Source organism: Podarcis liolepis, assembly GCF_965112155.1.
Source record: "Podarcis liolepis genome assembly, chromosome: 17".
Lineage (NCBI taxonomy): Eukaryota > Metazoa > Chordata > Lepidosauria > Squamata > Lacertidae > Podarcis > Podarcis liolepis.
Window position 1 is genome coordinate 11374560 of NC_139571.1, and position 24890 is coordinate 11399449.

Consider the following 24890-nt stretch of genomic DNA (forward strand, 5'->3'; position numbering starts at 1 on the left):
TACACCATACTTTATAAAGCACCTACATAGCATGACTGATATGATTTGACCAAAATGCATAGTACTTTCATTATATAGTTGTTGTTATTATTATTATTATTATTATTATTATTAATACCCCAGCCACTCTGGGCAGCTTCCAGCACAATATTAAAATACAAGAAAGGGTCACAAATTGTGCTTGCTTGCAACTTTCCATCCATGCCGCCACATTTTTCCTTGGTCCTTCAGCTCCAAATCAAGATATTGGGGGCAAGGGGAGTGCCTGGGACCAGCAGAAGTGTCCCACCTTCTCCTTGACTTGTTTTGACTTGCGAAGTATCTGGCCCCAACTCCCTTGCTAGAGGGAACATCTTGTGGCCTTGCTCATGCCTCTTTGAGGCTTACATCAATAACTGGTGGCATATATTAAAAGAGTTGGAGACAGGGGCCCTCTTTAAGCACCTTTCACAATCCTGCTGGTGCTGCTCGGAGGTGGTTTTTGTACATGAGCGTTCAAATTTCATGCTATGGATTTTGTATTGCAACCTGAAGAATGAGAGAAAAATAATACATTTGCTCCTGTAGTGACGTTCCCACCAGTAGGTGTGCTGCAAGACATCAAAATGCTTTGGAATCTGAGATGCTTGGGGCAGGAGAATAAAATGGGCTGAGTGGTTTGGCATCACAGTTTAAATGACATGAAAAGTGGGAAGGGTTCAGGGCAATATCTGTCAACGTTTCCCTTTTTTTAAGGGAAATTCCCTTATTCCTCGTAAGAAAAGGGAAAAGTTGACAGCTATGGTTCAGGGCCATCTTCCTGTGCTTACTACCTCTAGACAAGAAGCACTCTCAAAAGGAAAAGTATGTTACCAATCTTCTTGTAACCCAAGACCAATGACAGATGCAGGAGAGGACAAGCTCCAATTCAAAGACCATTTATTGAACCACAAGACAATGGCCTACACAATCTTAGAAAAGGGGTGAACACTGGCAGCCTCCCATTGTTATGCCAGGCATTCTCTGACATCAGGAAGCCCAAACAAAGTCTTTTTATAGTGTGAGCATACACACAGCTGTTTCTTGCCGCCAGAATCCAGCTGATCTGGGATGCAGCTATGGGAACTGGCAGCATCCTGCTCTGAAGAGCAGCCAGTGGAATAGCGTTGAACAGTTAGCTCGGGCTAATGCACTGCCACGTCCAGGGAAATTTTAACGTACTAAGAATGTGAAGTGAAATGCAGCAGCCCATCTGAAAGGCTATTTTGGGGTTGGGGGTATCAATTACTCTTGAACGTTCAACTTTAATCTCCAGTGAAAGTACCAGGAGTGTATTTCAGAAGTCCCTCAATAATGTCTATAGTGAGGGCACAAAGTAAACTGCCAGGGCATTGCTAAATTCTTCCTTTGCCCACTTGTTCTGCACAGCCCTCTCCCAGCCTGTCTCACCACTGATATCAGAGCTGAGCAGTCTGCTGGCGTACCTGTGGCAGGAAGAAGAGAAGATGCCCCACACCTGCCCACTTTAAATGCAAATGTGCTTCAATCACAGCATTTAACAACACTAATCTGCCACCATTGTGTAATTTAGGCCCAAGTTATACTTGTGAAATTTCTCATATCCTAAATCCAGTAAGGAATTCCCAAGGTGCTCAAGTCCTGAGCAGAAGATAAACAGAGAAGAATTCCACCAGATGTATTCAAGAGCTCGTGTGCTCTGCAGGTCAGCCTTCTATAATCAGGAGTTTACTTGTTCACAGTTCCTAACATTTAAAGATACTTGAAGAGCTGGGTCTTGGAAAGGCAATAATTTCCTCCCAAGGGAATAAACTCAACCACATTCTGCTTGCTTTCTGCTGAAAATTGGAATGCTAGATCGCTAGCACCTAATGAGTGCAAAACCAGGCCTTTTCACCTTTGCAGATTGCTGACCATGGGAGTCCTTAGCAGTGACAATACTCCTCATGTAGTCATGCCTGAGGAAAATCAAATGCAGAAGCCTGGGTGGTAAAGATTACCAATTCCACTAGGAGAGTTTTCTTAATGCCCTTAAGTATTGTGGGGCTTCTTAGGGCACGGAGATTCCATGGAAAAAGCAGAGGCTAGGAGCCTCTCAACAGCAAAAGTGGCCAGGGTGTTGCTGCTTCCAGCCAGACCAGCGAATTTTGCTAAGGCACATGTTGATGAAGTCTGATGCAGAATATCAAAGTTTTAAGGCCAAGAGGCAAACTCTGCTGCAAGCTGTAGTACATTGAGAAGCACCTGCCCTTCGTTGTAAACAGAGGAGCTATTGAAATGTATGAACAGCTGTTTTTGCTTGTTGTGTACTGCCTAACAACTCCAATTCTTGCACTCCCTCATCCTGCTCTCAATTTCGACAGGTTGCCACCATCACATAAGATGTGGGGGTGTTCAATCCCCACCCCAAATCCCTCCCTTACCTTGGCTGTGATATTTTAACCCCTTCTGAAAAGAGACTCATGACGGAAATGGCAGCTACACTTGGGACAGTACTGAGCTTTGGCAATATGGGAGCTGGCATTCTTCTGGATACCTGCCCCGTACAGGTAAAAAGGGGGTGCCATTTCTCCTCCTGCTACGTCCAGACTCTCCTCTTGTCCTCAAAGAGGCTTTTCAACATGTACACCTGGAGAAATGACACCACCAGGAGCACAGTGAGATTGACAGCTGACCAGAAGTTGACTCGGCTCAGGTTGCTTTCCTGTAAATTGCGGTCTCGAGCTTCAAAGGCTCGCAGCAGGGCCTGCATCTGAATGCTTCTCTCCAAGCGGCTCTTCATGGTTTCAATAGATTCCTATAGTGGTGAGAACAAAGGAGAACAGATATGTTTGGGGCAAAGATGTGTTTTGGGGAAAAGGAAACCATTGTAGCCAATCAAATTCAAATCACATGGAGTCAGATTCTTCACCCAACAAATGATCAGGCACCATGTCTATTATTGTTAGCCAAAAAAAATTCATCGTGACCATCAGAACTCAAGCACGAGTATTTCAACATCCATTAAAAGGCCATGAAGAATCACTGTGCATTCATACACCACAACCCCAGAGATATTCCTTACAGATCTGTACCTTCTCTTTATACTGACTCAAATACAGTGGTGCTCCGCAAGACGAATGCCTCGCAAGACGGAAAACCCACTAGACGAAAGGGTTTTCCGTTTTTGAGCTGCTTCGCAAGACGATTTCCCCTATGGGCTTGCTTTGCAAGATGAAAACGTCTTGCGAGTGTTCCGATTTCCCCCCGCTTTCCCCCCTTTTTCTAAGCCGCTAAGCCGCTAATAGCCTTTTAGCTGCTAATCTGCTAAGCCTTTAATAGCCGTTACGCCTTTAATAGCCGCTAAACCGCTAATAGCGCTAATCCGCTAATAGGGTCGCTTCGCAAGACGAAAAAACCGCTAGACGAAGAGACTCGCGGAACGGATTAATTTCGTCTTGCGAGGCACCACTGTAATTTATCTGTTAAGATATTGAAAAACCTCGTTCGTTGTGTAACCGAAATCTCAATAAAAAAGAAAAAAGAAAAAGAAAAACCTTTCCTGGCTGGATTAAAAAATTACTCCTTCTGTTGCCTTTGCCAGCTCCCCCGTATACACTGTTCCAAAGCAGTGAAAATGCAGGTTTGCAATGATTGCCAAAACCTATTAAGAGTTACAGCTAGTTTCATTTTCTTCTTTAACTGGAGTACTAAGCCACAAAGGCGGTAACAAGAAGACACCTGTTGTCTGCATTTCTGGTCTCAAAGTCCATGTGTACCAAAGTGCCTGGCAAGTACTGCTGCTACCAACAATGAGACCCAGAGCTGCTTAGCTTCAGCAGGGTGATTGCACATCATGTGCCTTCGGACCACACCCTGCACACCATGAGTTGGACACAGCATTTTCCCCTGATGTGCAGCTGAGGAGGAATTCTGTTAGATATACCTTTTTTTTAAAAACCCAACAACCACCAAGATTCCTGGTTTAAAACAAATACTGCTCAGTTAAACAAGTCAGCTTTGTAACCTTATTGACTTGAAATTGGCTAGTTGACCAACTTTCACTGTTAACATTAATCAGGAGTCTTCCTTGAACCAAGGCACCCTCTGGTTTTTATCTCAGGGAGCTGAAAAGATTTGTGTTATATAGGTAATGTTGTAAAATAAAATAAAATAAATGGGTCTTGAAACAACAGGGAGCTGCTTTCTGAACACAATTTCTGGAACACAGTGGAAGGGCTTTGATTAACAACTACCTCTAGTATTAACCCAAAATTACTCATGAGTCTATTTCAAATTTATGTACCTTATGTAGTTGATGGATTATTTAATTTCTATACTGCTTAATATATCAAAAATGTATCTATGTGGTGTACAAAAAAACTGAAGGCACAACAGATAATTTTAAAAAAAAATCACGAAACTACAGTGTTACATATAAAAATGCTACATTAATACAAAGTTACACACACAAACAGACACTAATCCACACAAGTGTGTCAGTCACCATGTTCACCTCTTCAGCAAAGCCTAAATGGTAGGTCTCTTAGGGGCAAAGCCACAAATGTGAACATCCTAATTTATTAAGCCACTAGCCACATATTGACAGTAATGATGGGAAGATCCATTCCACCCATAGGACTTGGGGTGATTTGCAGGGCTTTGGCCAGCGCTTCAGAAATGCAGGGGCTCTTTCCCGCCCATCCCCATCAGGCATGGGGCATTTGGAAAAGGGGAGTGAAGATCCAGGAAAGGAACTAATTGTTAGGCTCCCATTGTGGAGCATTCCTCCTGCATCAGCTAAATACCTGGAAGCCCAGGCAACAGGTGACCCCATCTGTTATTGGCTGACCCCATCTGCTTTGTCTGGCAATGTTACTCTGTGCACGGTTGCAGGAGACTGGAGCTATCCTGGTCTCTTTCCCATCGAATGCCACTGTTATTCTGCCTAACTCCACCACATCTCAGCACTAGGCATTTCTCCTACAGCCTCTTTGCCCACCTTAATGTCTTCTATCTTTATGTCGAGCATCTCTTCTGGTTCGGCCACTTCTGCCCAATTGTTCAAGTCCTCATCTTCCTGGGCGCTGTCAAAGATCAGTTCAAAGAACACCAACTTCTCTGATATAGTGCTGAAGGAGTTGTCAAAGCACAGCTTGTAATCCCCTCCCTCCGTGGGCTCAATGCTGAAAGATACCAACAAAGAGGATGAGCGAAGGGCTGCGTGATGAAGGCAGATATATCCTGCAAAGCTGGACTGGCCAAAGTGCATTAAAAAAAAAACCACAGATACACAAACTCTTCATACTTTTGCTACTTGTAAAAGCACCTTGACCATGGGCAAGCAATGGATTTCTCGTGAGTATCCCTGTGGGTATGTGCGCCTGGGGGCAGGGAGGGTGAATGGAGCCCACTTCCAGCCTTCGCTGCTGATGGTGCTGGAGTGACCCCCACTGCCCACCAGAGCCAAGCAGTGGCACAGGGCTGGCAGGGAGGAAAGGAGCAAAATGCACCCCTCTGGCCCTCCCAACTCAGTGCCACTGAAGTATCCTTCACTCCAAAGCATAAAAGCAGCATGACTCACGTGTGAACCCCATCGGATCTCCGGTATTCATCAACCAGCAATGTGCCTGAAGGGCTTTCCAAGGAGAAGTCAACGTCCAGGCCTGCTCCACCAATAACCTAAATGGCAATAGCAAGAGTTGGATGATGGAAAGAGCTACTATGCCCAGAAAAGCCACCAATGATACAAGAGAAGTGGAAAATGGCTACACATTTTTGCAGTATTTAAATATCAGGCAACGTGTTGGGGCTAGCGACTTTTTTAAAACCCAGCCCGATTTGCAAGACTGTTCTTAGGGTAACTACACTGGGCAACTAGGAAGGAAACAATAAAAACTTCACATTATAAACAAACACATAAGACAAACAAACATAAATCATAGCCTTATTAAAAATTACACTTACTAACATTGTTAAGTGACTTCCTTGCTTCCCCTTGGTTGAATTTCATTGCATGTCCTTTTAACGGTTTTCCAAATCACAGTTCTTATAAAATTTAACTTAAACATTAACATCCTTAGATCTTCACATTATGAAATTAAACATATTAATTAATCACTTAACTTAAATAAAAGTTAAGTTAAGGAAACAATAAAAACTTGGCAAGGCAATGGCAAACGGCTTTTAAGAGGGATCTGTCAGATACATTGGCTGCTCAAACTGTCTCGAAAAGTTACAGGGTTTTCTTGTACTAAGTACCATTTCCCCTCTGAAGAACAAACATGCCAGTCATCTGGCTGCTGATAAATCCACACAGAACGGAATACTAAAGGCTCCATGGCTCTGCCGGCTTAAAACGCAGACAGGTCATTCATTCCCACCCAATTCGGATCAAAGATGGTTTGGTGGTGGCGCGGGGGAGCGTGTAGGGGAAGTGCATAAAAAAGCAGCGTTTGCTAAGAAAGCCATACGGATCGCGACTAACGTCCTCCTGGATGCGGAGCAAAGGGCAGCGCTGTGCGCGCAGTCTCCGTCGCGGTAGCCAAGGGGGAGCTCCACCTTCGGGGGCAGTCTACCCCCCGCTCCCCTCTGCCACCACCACCAGGGGCTGAGCAGGAAGAAGAGGGCCTGTTGCCCCCCTCCAATCCCCATGCGCCTGGTTTGGGGGCCGGATTGTGGACCCCTACCCAGCCTCACCTGGTACTCCAGCTCCATGGAGCCGTTGCCCGGCGCGCCCTGGTAGAAGCACTCCCGGCGCCCGGCCGGCAGCAGGAAGGTGAACTCGGCGTCCTGCGGGGCGGGCGGCGGCGGCGGGTGGGCCTGGCCGGGGACCCCTCGGGGCGCCCCCAGGAGCAGCAGCGGCAGCCCGAGCGCAAGGGCCGCGGCCGCCGCCATCGTCGGGGTCCTTCCTGGCGCCGGAAGGAGAGCGGGGCCGGGCCGCCTCCTTGGAGAGGAAGAGGCGGCCGCGCTCGGGCGGGACGTCGGCGCCGGAGGGCGCGCACAGAGCAGTCGCAGCCTCGCGCTCCGACGGGGCCCGGGGGCGCATTTTTCTTTCTCTCTCCCTTCTGCTTATTCGTTATTCGATTTGTCCGTCGCTTTGTCTTGCTCAGGGCAACCCGAAGCGGCTGATCAGACAAACTCGGCGGGCAGGAAGCCGCGCGTAAAGGAGGCAGCGTGGCTCCTGTTATCCGCTGCATGGAGCCCATCCGCCTACAAAAATATTTCCGGGGTCCTTGGCCCATTGCAGAATTGGTTCCCCTAACTGGCCACGGGGGCAAGAGACCCAACAAGGGGCCATGTCCTCAGGCATATCCTCCAACATTGAATAGGGACGTTCTTTCTCTCTCTCTCTCTCTCTCTCTCTCTCTCTCTCTCTCTCTCTCTTTGCTAAATTTTTATTATTTTTTTCTGTTTTACATTTTAGAATATTCATTTAAACAACCTTAAATCAATGACTTCCATTCTTCTCTTTCCGTGGTTCAATTTACATACCATAAATCCCTGCATATTTTACATAAGCTAAACCATTCAGTATTCCATTCTTACATCCATCAAAACTTATCTACACTGTTGAATTTATCTTGAATAATGCCAGCGTTTTTAAATGTGCACAATTTTCACCGACATATTCAATAAACATTTTCCAATCTTCTTTAAATGTATGTTCTCCTTGTTCTCTTATTCTATACATTGTTGTTGTTATACCCCAACCATCTGACTGGCCTGCTCCAGCCATTCTATGAGTGGCTTCCAACATATATAAAGACATAATAAAACATTGAAACAACTTCCCTATACAGGGCTGCCTTCAGATGGTTAGTTAACTCCTTGGTTCCGGGTGTTAGAAGAATTCAGAGGTCTCAAATACAGAATAAAGGTAAAGGTACCCCTGACCGTTAGGTCCAGTCGTGGACTACTCTGGGGTTGCGGCACTAATCTCGCTTTATTGGCCAAGGGAGCCAGCGTACAGCTTCCAGGTCATGTAGCCAGCATGACTAAGCCGCTTCTGGCGAACCAGAGCAGTGCACGGAAATGCCATTTACCTTCCTGCCAGAGCAGTACCTATTTATCTACTTGCACTGGCGTCCTTTCAAACTGCTAGGTTGGCAGGAGCTGGGACTGAACAATGAGAGCTCACCCCGTCATGGGGATTCGAACCACCGACCTTCTGATCGGCAAGTCCTAGGCTCTGTGGTTTAACCCACACAAATATCCATAAATGCACACATATCTAAATATATAACCCATGTGTCTGAAATAGTACAGGAGAGCAATCCTGAAGTAATTTTGACTCTCCCAATGACCTGAAATATTCCTCTGCTGTAAGGGAGGCAAATGGGGAAAGCCTTCTCATTGTCTTTTCGCTTACAAATCCTGTCATTAATGCCACATGGGAGGTATGGTTGCGTATTCTAAACACTGCTGGATCTCTGCCCATGGCACCCTGTTTCATTGTCACAGGGAGCACTCTGGGTTCTGCAGGGCTAGACAGGACACTCTTTACAATAGGGAAGCTCTTACAGTAGTTACAAAGCAACCAGTGATTGTTCATTTGTTATGGCAATGGATCTGAGAGGGAAACAATAAAGTCATATTCGCAACAGGAAGTTGAAAGGTCTTGTAACTTTGGACAGATTGCAATTTCCTCCCTAAGTGGCGAAACTCCACATTAAGCAAATTGTCTTCTCTTTTTTTGTTCTTTCACATCTTGCAAGGAATTTGCAATGAACAGTTGGCCTTTTCCATCTCTGTTTACAAAAGATACAAAATGCTCCACAAAACCATGGATCTGAAAATTCTCTTTCTTCTGCTAGCTGGTATGTTTGTTTTCTGCTAATTTTTTACGCCTTCTTTTGTGCAAGGACTTTCTGACGGCTACTCCAAAGGGAGGGGGGGGGGAAATGAAGGGAGGGAAAACTAACCAGGTGTTAGTTTGTACGGTAGGCAACTTACTGTCAATGTTACACTGAGAGGTTGACTTTTGGAGTAGGCTTTGGCATTGGATGGTATTCTAAGAAGACCTGTTACAAAGAGGAAGGCTGAAGGTGAGGAAACATTCTTTGATGTTAAACAGCCTGCAATGCTCAATTAAAAAAAAAAAGAAAGATTAGAAGAGGGAACGGGGCTACGCGAAGACACGGGTAGTCACAATTGTGGCCTAAATAACAAATTCATATCTGACAAGGAAAGCGGTCATAAGTAAACAAAGCAGGCTGGAATTTTTGATAGTGTTCTATAATATTCAGTTTTGGATAGTGCCCTGTTGCACACTTTCAGGGAATTTTGTAAGGTGTGTGTGCCAGAGCACAAAACCAAACATTACCATCTCTATCATGTTTCATATGATTCTTGTTTATATATTACAGCTGATTCCTGTTTATATAATTTTGATGATAATGTTTTGCCCAAGCATTAATGCAAAACATCAGTACTTTTTCTTTTATTTTTAAAAAGCTTTCTAAATAACTAAAGCATTTTATAAATATTAAAAAGCCTTAGGGAAGACTTTTCCCTAAGGCCAAAATTTGGATAGGTTCTTAAAACGACGTTAGAAGCACAAGCAGGGCAAAGTAGGTTCACTGCTCATTTCAGAAGCCGAGAAGCTTGCAAGCACAGTGTGAATTTTGCTCTGTGGCATTCGCAACGTAAGGGGAATAAATATGAATTGGCCCCCAGGGGCCCAACAACATCATACATAGCCAATTCTGTGGCGGAGCTGAACGAATTCTGCTGTGCAGTTACATTATAGAATGGTTAGAATCATATAATTGTAGAATTGGAAGGGACCCTAAAGGTAAAGGGACCCCTGACCGTTAGGTCCAGTCGCGAACGACTCTGGGGTTGCAGCGCTCATCTCACTTTACTGGCCGACGGAGCCAGCGTACAGCTTCCGGGTCATGTGACCAGCATGACTAAGCCGCTTCTGGCGAACCAGAGCAGCGCACGGAAGCGCCATTTACCTTCCCGCCAGAGCGGTACCTATTTATCTACTTGCACTTTGACGTGCTTTCGAACTACAGTGGTACCTTGGGTTAAGTACTTACCGTATTTTTCGCTCTATAAGACGCACCAGACCACAAGACGCACCTAGTTTTTGGAGGAGGAAAAGAAGGGGGGGGGGAATTCTGAATCTCCGAAGCCAGAACAGCAAGAGGGATCGCTATGCAGTGAAAGCAGCAATCCCTCTTGCTGTTCTGGCTTCTGGGATAGCTGCGCAGCCTGCATTCGCTCCATAAGATGCACACACATTTCCCCTTACTTTTTAGGAGGGAAAAAGTGAGTCTTATAGAGCAAAAAATACGGTAATTCGTTCCGGAGGTCCGTTCTTAACCTGAAACTGTTCTTAACCTGAAGCACCACTTTAACTAATGGGGCCTCCTGCCGCTGCCACGCCGCCAGAGCACGATTTCTGTTCTCATCCTGAAGCAAAGTTCTTAACCTGAAGCACTATTTCTGGGTTAGCGGAGTCTGTAACCTGAAGCGTATGTAACCTGAAGCGTATGTAACCTGAGGTACCACTGTACTAGGTTGGCAGGAGCAGGGACTGAGCAACGGGAGCTCACCCCATCGTGGGGATTAGAACCGCCAACCTTCTGATCGGCAAGTCCTAGGCAACCCCCTGTAATGCAGGAATCTCAGTTAAAGCATCCCTGACAGATGGCCACCCAACCTGTCCTTAAAAACCTCCAATGAAGGAGAGCCCACCACCTTCCACTGTCAAACAGCTCTTACCACCAGAAAGTTCTTCCTGATGTTTGGTCAGAATCTCCTTTCTTGTAACTTGAAGCGATTGGTTCCAGTCTTACCATCTGGAGCAGGAGAAAAAAGCTCGCTCCATCCTCCATGTGACAGTCCTTGAAAATGGCTGTCCTATTTTCTCTCAGTCTTCTCTCATCCAGGCTAAATATACCCACTCCCTCAACCGTTCCTCATAAGGCTTGGTTTCCAGGCCCTTCATCATCTTGGCCGCTGTCCTCTGCACACATTCCAGCATGACAACATCCTGCTTAAATTGTGGTGCCCAGAACTGGATGCAGGACTCCAGGTGGGGTCTATTGGTTTGAGGTACTGCTTCTCTAACTTGAAGACCTGAGCAGAAAAGGAGGGCAAGCACAGGCCGCTCTGATGTGGTAATTGTTGGAAAGGAGAAGTTGCAGCATTCAGAGCAAAGGGTAGGAGAAAGGCTTGAGTGGCAGGCAATTCCAAACATTGATATTTTATTGAAAATTTTCAGTGGACAGATAAAGTGAAAGAATCTGAACAAGAAGGGAAAAGAAAGAGGTTTGTATCAATACATGAATATTGGGTTTTCTGAGCTTGGAGGCAGGGTGACAACAGAAGCTTGACAGGAAAAATATTGAGGCAGGGTGTTTTGATCGTTATGTTATGTCCTCTTAAAATGCTGGTTAGGTAAAGGTAAAGGGCCCCCTGACCATTAGGTCCAGTCATGGCTGACTCTGGGGTTGCGGCACTCATCTCGCTTTACTGGCCGAGGGAGCCGGCGTACAGCTTCCGGGTCATGTGGCCAGCATGACTAAGCCATTTGTGGCAAACCAGAGCAGCACACGGAAACGCTGTTTACCTTCCCGTCAGAGCGGTAACTATTTATCTACTTGCACTGGTGTGCTTTCGAACTGCTAGGTTGGCAGGAGTAGGGACCAAGCAACAGGAGCTCACCCCGTCACGGGGATTCGAACCACCGACCTTCTGATCGGCAAGTCCTAGGCTCTGTGGTTTAACCCACAGCACCACCCACGACCCCAAAATGCTGGTTATTCCACAGTAATTGCCCAAGGTGGAAACAGCCTTAACTAGACAGCCAGTCTGAAAGCACCCAAAGAACACCCCACCCCACCCACCCAGTCTAAGAACACCAGCTCTGAATTTTCTGAAAATTTGGCCACAATGCTTTTGCCTGTTTTGTGTTTTGTTTTTTTTTTTTCATGATTTGAGAGCTCACAAAATCTGATCAAGACAAGGTGGACATCTATACCACATTTGCATCATCATCATCATCATCATCATCATTATTATTATTATTATTATTATTGAAGCCTCACTCTTTCCATTGTGCTGTTTCAGGCTCTTTGGTGGCTTCCAGCCTTCTTCCCTCTCCACTTATTTTTCTGGATGTGCTTTCCGAGACACTCAACGAAGGAGACTCCATTAAGATTGCTTGTTTGGCACCCAGGCAGTACAAGGATGCCTTGTTTTATTTGTTCAAGGTGAGCCATGGGGAGCCGCTGCAGGTTGTGCATGCCGCAGAAGCACAGCACCAAGTTATTTTCCTTCTGGAGAACATCACTCTTAGTGATGGAGGGCAGTACAAGTGCCAGTTTGGCGTCTACAATGGAAGTGCGTTGAAACTGTCTGAGTTTAGCAACCTCCTTGAGATTACAGTGGAAGGTGAGTGCTACCAAAGCTTGATGAGCTCATTTTGGGGGATTGGTTGCACCCGCACTGCTTGCAAGCCATGACCCGCATCATACCCCATTGTAGAGGCTATGCCAGAGCTTTAGTGTGTCAGCTGCAGTGTTTAGGTGTGTTGTGTGAACGCTCCCTGTGCTCCTCCCGGGGCTGGAAAGGGGTTAGTTTAACCTCCGGTTTGCTAGGAGAACTGAATGAAGCATGTCTAAAAAGTGTCATCGGCATGAAAAGGTTGGGAAGCCCTGGTCTACATAGTATGGGTAGAGTCTTGACTTTTGGATTCTAGGGCAAAGGTTCCCAAACTTTCCCCCCCTCTGGGTCACACTTTCAAAATAAAAATTTGAAAATTTGCTCGCACCACAACAAATATATATATGAATGAAATACACGGGGGGGGGGGGCGACAATTCCTAGCAATGCTTGATTTATAACACAGAACACAACTAAAATAAATAAAAATATGTTCCAGTGGTGTCCAAACGTTTTTCAAAGAGGGCCAGATTTGATGAAGTGAAGGGCCGTGAGGGCCGACCAAAGTTGTGCTTTTAGGATTGAAGTTGTTGAGGTTTTTTAGGATTTTACCCCAGGAAATAAACTGCAATAGGCCGGATTAAACTGACCAGCCCCTGAAACAGCCTTTGGACATACCTGGTTACTATAGTGCACTGAAATGTTAAAATGCTTCTTTGATTATCCTGGAATCTTTCCCACCACACTTGCCATCCTCTTCTGCCACATCAGTGTTGTGTGCCACAACCTTGGAGAACCATTGCTATAGGGAAAAGGTTGGGAATATGTTCACAGAATCACAGACTCATGGAGTTGGAAGGGACCATAAAGGTCATCTAGCCCAACCCCCTGCAATGCAGGAATCTTTCACTCGTGGTCTCAAAACCATGACCCAGAGATTAAGAGTCTCATGCTCTACCAACTGAGCTATACCTTGGTAGGGATATCCCTTGCTCTGGCAGGGTTTTCACAATATTGGTCAGGGCCTGCAATTAGCACCTGACAAACTTGGAAAGCTGTTGGAGCACTAAAAGGGACCACCACTGATTCATTTCCTAAGCCCTCCTCTTAAAAACAAACAAACCCTGGCCTGGTATTCTTAGAAGTGCTGGGCAGTCTAGATAGTATGCAGAGGATCATGATATCTCTCCCTGGAAGGTGATGGGACAGAAAGGAAACATAAACAAGCTGTAAAGAAAGATTAAATTGATCTATGAAACCCAGTGAGCTTTGTGGCTGAATGGGTCCTAGATCAACACTTGAACCATTGCACCACAACAGTGTATGTATAAATTTTGTATAAATTTTAATTGGTAGTGCAGGTCCAGGGTGGAGTGACTTTGGGGATGGGCAGGAAAACACAACCTGGAGACTTTCTGTCAAGCTCTGCCCACTGGTGTGACTCAAGAGCAGTGGAATAGCAATCAATACCCATGTCAGCAACGTGGCTCACCAGAGCGCAGGGGAAGAGTCAGGCTCAGAAACTGAGCTAAGTGAGAGAGAGAGACAGACTCTGCAGATGAGAGCTGTCTGACAGAGCCGAGAAGGGACAGTTCGACCCCGCCCCTTCCAGAAGAAGACACTGTTAGCTCTCAAGAAGCGGGAGAGTTAGGAGGCAGCCAGAGTGTTGCTAGGCAATCAGCAGATAAGCAAAGGACTGAGACTGTGTCAAGTGAAAGCGGGGAGGGGGAAGGCCAGCCTCTTAGTCCCTGTTCTAGGAGACTGGATAAGTTCAGAAGACAACAGAAGGGCAAGAGGGGAAGTTTGGCATCCTTCCTGCTGTGGGAGGGGCAGAGATTCAGACTGACCAACTATCGTCAATGTGAGCAGGCGAGAAGCCATGCTCTGGATGTGGTTTTTTGTAAATAAACATACATAAAACTGCCGGAGACTCATTACTTCTTATCGGGGCTTGCTTGCCTGCCTGGGATCATTGCAATCCATGACTGAAAAAAAGCCAGGATATGTAGCAGCTGATGTAACAAATGTGCCCACAGAAAAACTGGATCTTTTAATTATCTGGAAGCACCCTTTTTTCTGTTCCTGGAGACCATGTTTGGCTCTTGTAAGGGTGGGGAGATGACTGATTTTAGCAAACCACTTTTTCTTTTACATTTATACATTCCTCTCAAAAAGGAAAAACTGCCTGGTCATCTCTTCTTTGTCTTTTTTGTTTCAGCATCCAGCTTGACCACTTTCCCTCCAACAGCTCAGCCGAGATCTGATTCAAACGGTAGGCGCTAAAGGGAAGATAAGCAGTGTGTGTTTGGGAAATGTGTCAGAGGGCCGCTGGGGGAATGTTTGGGGAAAGATGCACAGAAGTGCAGCCGAAAGGCCTTTTGGAGCCTACGTGGGGCAGGATAGGGGAGAGAAAGAGGACAAGTACACACCCACCCACTGCTCCACACTCCAGAAAAGTAGATTTGTATTTTCTTGCTTTGTTCTCTTGCATTAACTGTAGCTGACTTGCTGCCTCCATTTCCAGGTCCATTCTGGGTTCTCCCCGTTGTCCTGAGTGTGGTTGGAGTACTGCTCCTAGCTGTGATCCTGCTGGTGGCTGCAGTTGCATTGAGACGCTGTATGTGGAATTCAGAAAATGAATATGTCTAATCTTCCTGTTTAAGGGCACTGGCCAATAAGGATGATGCCTAGCCTAGGTTGGAGACCTCTAGGACTTTCTTACAGACCCTGTTTCACTTTGTGGCCTATTGGTATCTTACTTGACGACAAAGATTTTGCCAAAACAGTCCCTAACCGTGAGTGCACGATACGCGACAGTGATGGAAAACTGGATGAGGGGGTTATACTACTAGACAAGCTTTAGCTGTAAAATATCTGAAAGATTTATATTCTCTCTGCTCTGAAAGATAATTACTTTCTTAAATAGAAAATCCAGATTACATCATTATCAGCCCATTGCAGATCAATGTTTTTCTTTAGTAATAATATACAATATGAGCAGGAACAGCACTATTATGGCTTTCTAGGGCTACTGTGTCTTTAATTAGAAGTTTCCTCCTTGTAACGTCTGTAATTAGTTCCTTCCCATTCACTTTGAGATTGGCCTTGAATTAATCAGTTACTGTTTTTATGCAGAGAGGCAGAATATTTTAATTACTGGTTTCCTCTTTGCAGCCAAAGAAATAACTCATTTTTAAAAAAACACTGTTTCATCTAATTGCAACTGTGTGTTTAAAAAGAAAATGAATATTAGTATCATCCTCCTCATCCCTTGCTTCCTGTAATATCCCTCCTGATTAAAAGCTTGCCACAAGATTGTGACATTTTGGTTGGTCCTAATAAAGATATCATCCAACTATAGATTTCTGAGGTTTTTTTCTTATGGACCAACAGTGCTACCTTGTCTGTGTATGTGTGTAGAATATGTTAATACTTCTTTTTGCATCTTTTTTTCATTATTGTGTATTTTCCCATATTTGTTTCAATTAAAAACAAATTTAAATTTAAAAAAACTTTAGCTGCGGAGAGGAGACCAGTAATTAGCCCCCACTCCAGCAGCGAACAGGAACTGACTAATTAAGGAACAATTTAGCTGAACAGGGCTATTATAGGGACAGAAGACACAAAGAGGAAGCTTCTAGTTAAAGGGAAAACTGAAGAGGACCTTTGCTGAATGGGACTTACTTCTGAGTAAATATTATAGCAGTGTTCTGGCCATGGGCCTGAGCATTACTAGATAATAAAGTTCTATTATTAACTGCCATGTAGAAACACCATTTTAAATCCACTTCCAGCCGATTATGGAAAGCAATGCCTCAGAAATGCTAAAGGGTCCTATGGTGAACGTGGCAGACTAGGCCGGTCCCACAAATGTTCCTGGTAAATTAGAGTGTTTCAGTCTTAAAGTCTGGTGCCTCCTTCCCGAAGCCTGGGAAGATTCTACCTTGCTTAGGGAGGGAGGCATGATGCTCCAGACAGGGTCGAAGAGCCCTCCTGCCACCTTCCCACAGCCTGACTGATTTTGGGAAGGGGGCAGGAGGTCTTCAGCATCCTGTCAGAGGTGTGGCTCCTCCTTCCCAAAGCCTGGAAAGATGCTCGCATGTGTGACATTTCTCCACCCGCCCCATTGCCCTTGCAAGCTAGTGCCTGAGGCCCTATCTGTTCTCCTATGAAAAATTTCGCCACACACTACGTCTGAGTAGTTTCACCTTAGTATTCATATTGCTGACACAGTTCCGGTTCATAGCTGTCAACATTTCCCTTTTTTTAAGGGAAATTCCCTTATTCCGAATAGGATTCCTCGCACGAAAAGGGAAAAGTTGACAGCTATGTATCCGGTTAGTTAATCCTTGTCAAGGTAAAAATGCCCCCATCCCCACACCTTGCCATTTCCACATCTGGCCAGTGTGTGAAGTGGATTGCCAAAGCGTGTGCGGTTGGCAGGGAAGCATGGCTGCTGCACACATCAGCAACGCCTCTCGTTGGGTGCATGCACTTGAAACTCCCGGATCTCTGTTGGGAATAAGGCCTAGAGCTGGCAATGAAGGGGACCGCGAGGACAGAGCAATGTGTGCCCAGGCATCTGCAGAGTGGTAAGAGAAGCCATTGTTATGCATGGGGGTAAAAGGCAGGAAATTTAGGTTCACAAGCTGGGTGATGTATGCCTTAAGTGTGGCATGCATCTCCACCCCCACCGGCCATCCCAGACACTGAGGTCCAGCTCCGAGGGCCTTCTGATGGTTCCCTCACTGCAAGAAGCGGAGTTACAGGGAACCAGGCAGAGGGCCTTTGGGGTGGTTGCACCCACTCTGTGGAACGCCCTCTCAGCTGATGTCAAACAGATAAACAGCTAGGTGATTTTTAAAAGACATCTGAAGGCAGCCCTGTTCAGGGAAGTTTTTAGTGTGTGATGTTGTATTGTGCTTTGACTATTTTCTGTTTGGAGCTGCCCAAAGTGGCTGGGGCAACCCAGTCAGATGGGGGGCATATAAAGTTGTTGTAGTTGTAGTTGTTGTTGTTAAATTTGCAGCCCTCAACTGGACTCAAGCACAGTGGCGTAGCGTGGGGGGTGCAGGGGGGGCCGGCCGCACCGGGCGCAACATCTGGGGGGGCGCGCTCGCACTCACAGCTCTCTGCCCCCTGCTAAAATCCACGGGTTAGGGGGCACAAATTACTTGCCTTGCCCCGGGTGCTGACAACCCACGCTACGCCACTGCACAAGCAGTAGGGACTTTGTACCCTCAGAGTGCCTAATAATGTCAGGAGTGCATTTCCTTTTCTGATGCTTCCCTCTTGTTTCTTCCCATTTTACTAGTTAAAGAGAGAAGAAAGAAGCAAAGGTGAGAGGAGCTCACCCCCATTTATGCAGTTTCAAAAAACTCTGGTCGAGGTGAAATATTTCCGATGTGTCCTGAAAGTCGGGGGGTGCAGAGGGGCAGACCTGTGCCTGGCTGGAGTAGGGAATTATTGGGGCAGAGGCAGAGAGTAGCTTTTCCCCTTGTGGGTGTTTCTCCTGAGGGGCTTGCTTGAAGAAAGTTTTCCCCAGCTAAGGGGTGACTATCAAAGAATCGTAGATTTGGAAGGGACCCTGAGTATCATCTAGTCCAACCCCCTGCAATGCAGGAATATGGAGCTGTCTCCAGGGATTGAACCTGCAACCTTGGCATTATCAGCACCACGCTCTAACTGAGCTATCCAGGCACAATAGAAAAGCAACATGGAACACAAAGGGGTTATATTAAATGCTTGTCCTAGAAAGTTTGAAGGGTGTTATGTACTGAAGTTCTCACCCTGGCCCAGCAGGGGGATACTGTAGATAGTTCAGGTCCACATATGCAAATAAGGGATCGAAAGTGACGTTCAGTGATTGGATAGTTACAGAAAGTTGTTACAGTTACGTTGTACTGGAGCTCTATATAAGCAGGCTGACTGAACCCTTCAGTTCAGTTCTGTTCTGACCTGTGAATAAACAAGAGCTGTTTGGAGAATCGCTGTGTTGTCTGATATGTTCACCCACAGCCTAACAAAGGGCGAACAAGCAGCTTTGCTTATAGCGATCACCATACTCCATGCAGCAGAGGGCAGAGCTTGCTCTAGTTGAAATCCACTTGTCTATACAACAGACCCAGGAAACGGGGTCTTGTCCTTGTGCCTGAAAGGATAAATCAAACCTGATAAATTAGGATAAATTAGCCAGGTGGGAAACTAATGTAGGCAGTAACTCTCAGTAGCTTTCTTTGGGAGAGCTAACAAGTACTGCAGAATTGCAAAATATTCCCGTTAGTTATATATATATTTATTTGCTTAGGGTACTGGACTCCTGCTGGACAGAATCAAGCTACCCCGCCACAGGTATGTTAAATGTAAGTGCCAAGGACATGAGACTGCACATTTTCCGTGGCTGCTTCTGTTTGCATTTGTGTATCAGAGGCAGGTGAAGCATCATCCTAGAAAGATCAGTGGTCACAAATACCACCTGAATGCTGAGCTTGGGACAAGACCCAGCAATGGGGTCAAGGATATCTGTTGTGTTCTTATTCCTGAGCAGGGCTGTGCAACTTTATATTCATTGGCACGCAAAAGAGAGGAGCCCATTCACTTCGCATCACAACCCAGATTTTGCAAGTGATGGTTTGCTTATCATTGGCAACGTATTATTTACATCAGGAACTGAAGAAATACAGGTGAAAAATGAGTCTGGCCCAGTTAAAAGCAGACAAAGCCAGGAACAGAGGAGGAAAGGACTACTGTTCATGTTGATGGCCCAATGCCCAGAAAAAAGAAAGCTTTGCCTTAGCAAAACAAGTTCTCTCCAGCCCAAAGCCATACTCTACAAACAGGGGAGATGTGGGCGTATTACATACTATGTTCCATTCCTATTACTGGCATCTCTAGACTACTGTAGGGACGCGGGTGGCGCTGTGGGTTAAACCACAGAGCCTAGGACTTGCCGATCAGAAGGTCGGCGATTCGAATCCCTGCAATGGGGTGCTCGGTCCCAGTCCTCCCAACCTAGCAGTTCAAAAGCACGTCAAAGTGCAAGTAGATAAATAGGTACTGCTCCGGCGGGAAGGTAAACGGCGTTTCCGTGCGCTGCTCTGGTTCACCAGAAACGGCTTAGTCATGCTGGCCACATGACCCGAAAGCTGTACGCCGGCTCCCTCGGCCAATAAAGTGAGATGAGCACTGCAACCCCAGAGTCGGCCACGACTGGACCTAATGGTCAGGGGTCCCTTTACCTTTAGACTACTGTAAGAGAAACCTTGTTCCTATGTTATGTTGCTGTGCTGACAGTGGAAAGGTCCAGAGAGAAGGGAGGGACAGAAAGTAAAGTAGCAGAATAACTTTTTAATTCATTTGTACTGAATGCTTTCCACCCCCTTTCCCTTTTTTCCACTTAAAAAACAAAGATTACACCCATCAGTTCACTGAAAAAGAATTAGAGTTGGTGTTGATAATCTTACCACTGCATGTCATAACTTCCTTGATTCTGTGCGATCCCACATGATCAATGAAAAGAAGATATTACAAGTGCTGTTTGGTTGCTTTTAGATGTTAAGACATTTGTGTAACTATAATTTATTCAGTTATCAAGTAACCTTGTTCACACTGCTTTTTCCGCAGAGACATCCTTTGATAACTCCATGTACACTATTACAATGGTAAGTTGTTAACATGGGAGCCAGAAGTTGGAATCTAGTTGCTTTTAGGAATTGAGACCAGAGAGTTCTGTGGGCTATTATAAAGCAGTCTCTCCATGGCTAGGAATAACCCTATTCACAAAAAGAGCTGGGTAGCAAGGATATATGTTATGGCATCCAACGTATCACGAGAAAGAGAAATTTAATGGTGATTTGGCTGTTATGTAGAGCTCATCCCCATGGTTTAGCTCTCTCCATTCTAGTCTTGTTTGTCTCCTTAATTTATCTCCATCTTGGCATTTTTATCTCACAAGAAAACGGACCAGGAAGCTATAGAGAACAACGGTGCTTGGATCTCGTCAGCTACAGGTACAAGACTTTCATCCCGCTGCTCTGTGGAAAAGCCAGATTTTTGTACTTTTAGAGGATCAGAATGACCTTTCACTTGATCACACGGCTCAGGATCTCTCTGATAATCTTCCTCCCTGACAACCATACACTGCAAGTTGTTCCTCTCAGATCATCAACAGAAGCAGAGTTCATTGACCGTTTTTGGCCAGAGTCTCCTCGTCCTTGCCATCACAAAGTTCCATCTTCACCTTTCTAAGTTCTCTCTTCCACTGCCAATCACACATTCGGAACTTGGGTCATGTGGAGGTGGGGAAGATGTTGCCGATTTCATCCATTTCTGGAATGATTTTTGGATTTGGGAAAAGTAGGAACAACAAGGATGAACTCTGAGAGTTCTTCAGCTTTGGGACTGTGGCAAGACTGGAAGGAGATGAATAAAACCTGGGTGACTTAACCTTCAAAAATAATGCCATTGCCTGCAATTTGCATGTTTGAGACAAAAAGAACAGTTTTTGTTTTTGTTTTTATTCTGCTGAAAACAGTAGCATTTGGATCGCATATCCTCAGACTTTCTTTAAGTGCCTGCAACCAAGTGTTTTGCTCTGCCTTCCAAAAACACTGGGAAATTGAGAATAGCTTTCCAGGATCAAAAGCAATAGTGAATTCTGGGGTACCTTAAAGACTAATGAACATATCTGTTGTGGCATAAGCTCTTACTGAGAAGAAACTGGTATCTGCAGTGGCTTGCATAATATTTTCCAACTGTTCCTATGCCAGGCAAACTGGTCCATCAGGCAGGCTGCTCTTTTGGTCCAGCTAAGATAGTTACTACTGATCCTTCACTTGCATACATGTAAATTAGTCAGTTGCCCTCCCTCAACAGACAACAACATGAACAACACTGTGGGGTGGGGTGACTGCAGCGGGTGGGGTGTGGTGGCAGCAGGGCGGGGTATGGTCTGGATTTGGGTGAGAAAAAGTTGGAGAGTATGCTTCCCCCTACTGCCAATCTGCTGCCATGCCTTGTTGCAGCCTTTCTCAACCTTGGGTCCCCAGACGTTGTTGGACTACAACTCCCATCATCCCTAGTCCTGGTAGCTAGGGATGATGGGAGTTGTAGTCCAGCAGCCCCTGGGGAGCCAAGGCTGCCCCGCTACACCCTGCGCACAGGAAATGCCAGCAGTGGCTAAGGAACTCTGGGGACAAATTTGTGGAAGGTGTGGCTATCAATTGCTCCTGCCAACCTAGCAGCTCGAAAGCATGCCAGTGCAAGTAGATAAATAGGTACTGCTGTGGTGGGAAGGTAAACGGCGTTTCCATGCGCTCTGGTTTCCGTCACGGTGTCCCGTTGCGCCAGAAGTGGTTTAGTCCTGCTGGCCACATGACCCAGAAAGCTGTCTGTGGACAAACGCCGGCTCCCTCGGCCTGAAAGCGAGATGAGCACCGCAAAACCCATAGTCACCTTTGACTGGACTTAACCGTCCAGGGGTCCTTTACCTTTTTACCTTTCACCAGCTGCCACCATTCTACTTCCACTATCGGAGGCAGCCCACCTCTGAATGCCAGTTGCTGGTTGTAGTTGGAGAGAGTACTCTTGTGAGCAGATTTGGCTTGCAGGATTCCTGTATACACCTGGTTGGCCACTGTGAAAAGAGTTCTGGGCTAGATGGGCCTTTGGCTTAATTCAGCTGGCCTCTTATATACTGCCCAGGGCCCCTCTGGGAGGAAGGGTGGGATATTAAATAAATAAATGCAAATGTTCTCAGACAGCACACACTTCTTGAGAGAGTCACATGGAGAGGCATACACACCTAACTGCAAAAAAAATTTCAGGATGCAGCGCAACATTGCAGCATCCTAAAGCAAAATCTGGGCTCCACAAAATCTGGGCTGCAAGGACCATGGAGATTCCTCTCTTTCCCAGTTTGCAGTCTGCAACATCCAGTTTTGAATCCAGATAGAAGGTGCCATTCTTTTGGAGTGTTTCTGGATTTAAACTTCTGTTTGTTTGCCTTGCTAGGAAGTGAGCGAGGTCTAGGACATCTGATGCCAAGAACGGGGGCTCTGGGCTCTGGTGACAACAGCAGCGGTGACCCTGCGCTCTTCAGCTGTGCTTCTCCTTCCTCTGCATCTAAGATTCCCTTTCCAGCATAAAACCTACTTTTTTAACCTGTATGGGGGCAGAAGATGGACCAAGCAGCTTGGCAGATGTATTTGGCTTCAGCATAATCTCTTGAAGCCGTTTTCTGTCTCAGTGAAAATGAGAAGCATATTCTTACGCACACAAACACCCCAAAAAGAAAGTGGAGCTCATCTGTGTGTCACACTGAGCATTTCTATTTAAGCAGCTATGTTTGAGGAAAGTCTACTGACCACTGCCAAGGAATGTACCAGCTCATTAAGGAGTGACTATGGTGTTATAATGGGATGCGGGTGGCGCTGTGGTCTAAACCAGTGTTTCCCAACCTTTTTTGGGTAAAGGCACACTTGTTTCATGAAAAAAATCTCAAGGCACACCACCATTACAGCCCCGTGACGTCAGCGCGCAGCGTCACGCCGGGAGGGACGCACGAAAGTGTAAGTTTCAATTTTTTCCCCTCCCCCTTGCCTTCCTTCTGTGCCAACCGCCAAAAAGCCAAGAAAAAAGCCAAGACTTTAGGGCAGCAGGTCAACACGGAAGAAGCTCCTACCTAAGGACAGGTGCGGCGGCCGTGTCCTCTTCTGCCACACTTGGCAGCCCTGCCTCACGGTCGTGACTCCCACCCTGATTTCTCCCCGCAGGTCGAGCGGCACAGGCAGCCCAATGTGTCCAGCCCAGACACAAGCCCCGCTTCCCCACTCTAGATCCTGAATGCGACCAAGTGCTCTGGACTCCCGAGCAGGGTGGGAAAGAGGACTCGCATCTGGTAGCCTCCGGGCTCCTCACCTGCTCGAGGGATGGCATTGCAGGCAAGCTGCCAGCCGTCGCCATCGCCGCCCCCTCATGCGAGTGGACCTGCCCGGAGTGGTGGGCCGGGGGAGGCTCGCTCTCTGTGGGGATGTGGCCCGCACGCGCGGCCCCGCTTCCTCCTGCCCAGGGCTGAGCTCCTTACCCGCGATCTCGGTCTCGCGCACGCGGATCCCACTTATTCCGAAGCTCGCGCCACTAGCCGGGGCTCTCACGCCGCCGCCCTCGACTTCCCTGTTCCCTCCCCTCCCTCGGGTCGCCGTGGTTACCGAGGACTGCAAGTTGCTCGGGCGAGCGTGGGGCATTAAGTGGGAGAAGGAAAATTAAAATTAAAACTCGCCTGAAGGCCGCCTCTCCGGATATGAAGCTATCTTTCGAATTTTTTTATTTTTCCCGCGGCACACCAGGCAACATCTCGCGGCACACTAGTGTGCCGCGAAACAGTGGTTGGGAAACACTGGTCTAAACCACTAAGCCTAGGGCTTGCTGATCAAAAGGTTCAAATCCCCGCAACGGGGTGAGCTCTGTCCCAGCTCCTGCCAGCCTAGCAGTTCAAAAGCACGCCAAAAAGTGCAAGTAGATAAATAGATACCGCTCCGGCGGGAAGGTAAATGGCGTTTCCGTGCGCTGCTCTGGTTTCGCCAGAAGCGGCTTAGTCATGCTGGCCACATGACCCAGAAAAACTGTCTGCAGAGCAGACAAACGCCGCAACCCCAGAGTCGTTCGCAACTGGACTTAACTGTCAGGGGTCCCTTTACCTTTTTATGGTGTTATAAGTTGGTATTTCAGGATGTGGGTGGCGCTGTGGTCTAAACCACTGATCCTCTTGGGCTTGCCGATTGGAAGGTCGGTGGTTCAAATCCCCGTGACGGGGTGAGCTCCCATTGCTCTGTCCCAGCTCCTGCCAACCTAGCAGTTCGAAAGCACGCCAGTGCAAGTAGATAAATAGGTACCACTTTGGTGGGAAGGTAAACGGCATTTCTGTGCTGGTTTCCGTCATGGTGTCCCGTTGCACCAGAAGCGGTTCAGTCATGCTGGCCACATGACCCGGAAAGCTGTCTGTGGACAAATGCTGGCTCCCTCGGCCTGAAAGCAAGATGAGTGTCGCAACTCCATAGTCGCCTTTGACTGGACTTAACCATCCAGGGGTCCTTTACCATACCTTTACCTTTTACCTATAAGTTGGCTTTCAGGTCTCATGTTGCAAGGAGGAATTATCTTGAAATTCAGCCAAAGCGAGGTCCACAAATGGAGACAGATACCAAGAATGATGCTGGTCATTTAATTTGCACAGGTGAATGGGCTCAGTCCCCTTTTACTTGTTATTTTCTTTATTTTTACCCTGCCCTTCCTCCAAGGATCTCAGAGTGGCATGTTTTCCCTCTCACAACAGCCTTGTGAGGCAGCTTAGGCTGAGAGATAACTGACTTGGTCAGGGTTGCCCTGAGAGTTTCATTGCAGTTGGGATTTGAACCACGAGTCCATGTCTCACATTCTAAACCACTACAGATTTCCCTGCTATGGCGCTGCAGACTTTGATGCAACAGGAAGTGAGTGAAGTGGGGTATGACCAATAT

General features: G+C 46.6%; 2 protein-coding genes across 6 annotated transcripts; one reads left to right on the forward strand and one right to left on the reverse strand.

Annotated features, from left to right (window-relative positions):
* Nucleotides 1–901: 901 nt before the first annotated feature.
* TMED1 (transmembrane p24 trafficking protein 1) lies at nt 902–6973 on the reverse strand. Its single transcript, XM_083483447.1, has 4 exons — nt 6676–6973; nt 5561–5658; nt 4979–5162; nt 902–2794 (listed from the first exon to the last, which is right to left on the reverse strand). Exons 1-4 carry the CDS (start codon nt 6871–6873, stop codon nt 2576–2578), a joined length of 699 nt encoding a protein of 232 aa, XP_083339573.1. The 5' UTR covers nt 6874–6973; the 3' UTR covers nt 902–2575.
* A 1236-nt stretch (nt 6974–8209) lies between these two features.
* Nucleotides 8210–22814, forward strand: LOC310697113 (protein HIDE1). 5 transcript variants are annotated; one of them, XM_083483442.1, is made up of 8 exons: nt 8210–8795; nt 12061–12384; nt 14594–14647; nt 14900–14992; nt 17690–17714; nt 18683–18726; nt 19999–20036; nt 20330–20833. In XM_083483442.1, exons 1-8 carry the CDS (start codon nt 8747–8749, stop codon nt 20450–20452), a joined length of 750 nt encoding a protein of 249 aa, XP_083339568.1. In that variant the 5' UTR covers nt 8210–8746; the 3' UTR covers nt 20453–20833. The 5 variants fall into 5 exon arrangements, with proteins under 5 accessions (XP_083339568.1, XP_083339569.1, XP_083339571.1 ...); XM_083483445.1 differs by lacking the exon at nt 20330–20833 and adding an exon at nt 22387–22814 and having other exon boundaries at nt 8211–8795; nt 18683–18737; XM_083483444.1 differs by lacking the exon at nt 20330–20833 and adding an exon at nt 22387–22814 and having other exon boundaries at nt 8212–8795.
* Nucleotides 22815–24890: the final 2076 nt, after the last annotated feature.

Bases quoted from the DNA above. Each gene is read 5' to 3' on its own strand.
- LOC310697113 (XM_083483442.1), top strand. From the start codon at position 8,747: ATGCTCCACAAAACCATGGATCTGAAAATTCTCTTTCTTCTGCTAGCT. The intron at 17,715-18,682 runs GTGAGAGGAGCT...TTATTTGCTTAG, and splicing joins GAGAGAAGAAAGAAGCAAAG to GGTACTGGACTCCTGCTGGA. The intron at 20,037-20,329 runs GTAAGTTGTTAA...TTATCTCACAAG, and splicing joins CCATGTACACTATTACAATG to AAAACGGACCAGGAAGCTAT.
- TMED1 (XM_083483447.1), bottom strand. From the start codon at position 6,873: ATGGCGGCGGCCGCGGCCCTTGCGCTCGGGCTGCCGCTGCTGCTCCTG. The intron at 5,163-5,560 runs GTGAGTCATGCT...GGTATCTTTCAG, and splicing joins AGATCCGATGGGGTTCACAC to CATTGAGCCCACGGAGGGAG. The intron at 2,795-4,978 runs GTGGGCAAAGAG...TCACCACTATAG, and splicing joins TAAAGATAGAAGACATTAAG to GAATCTATTGAAACCATGAA.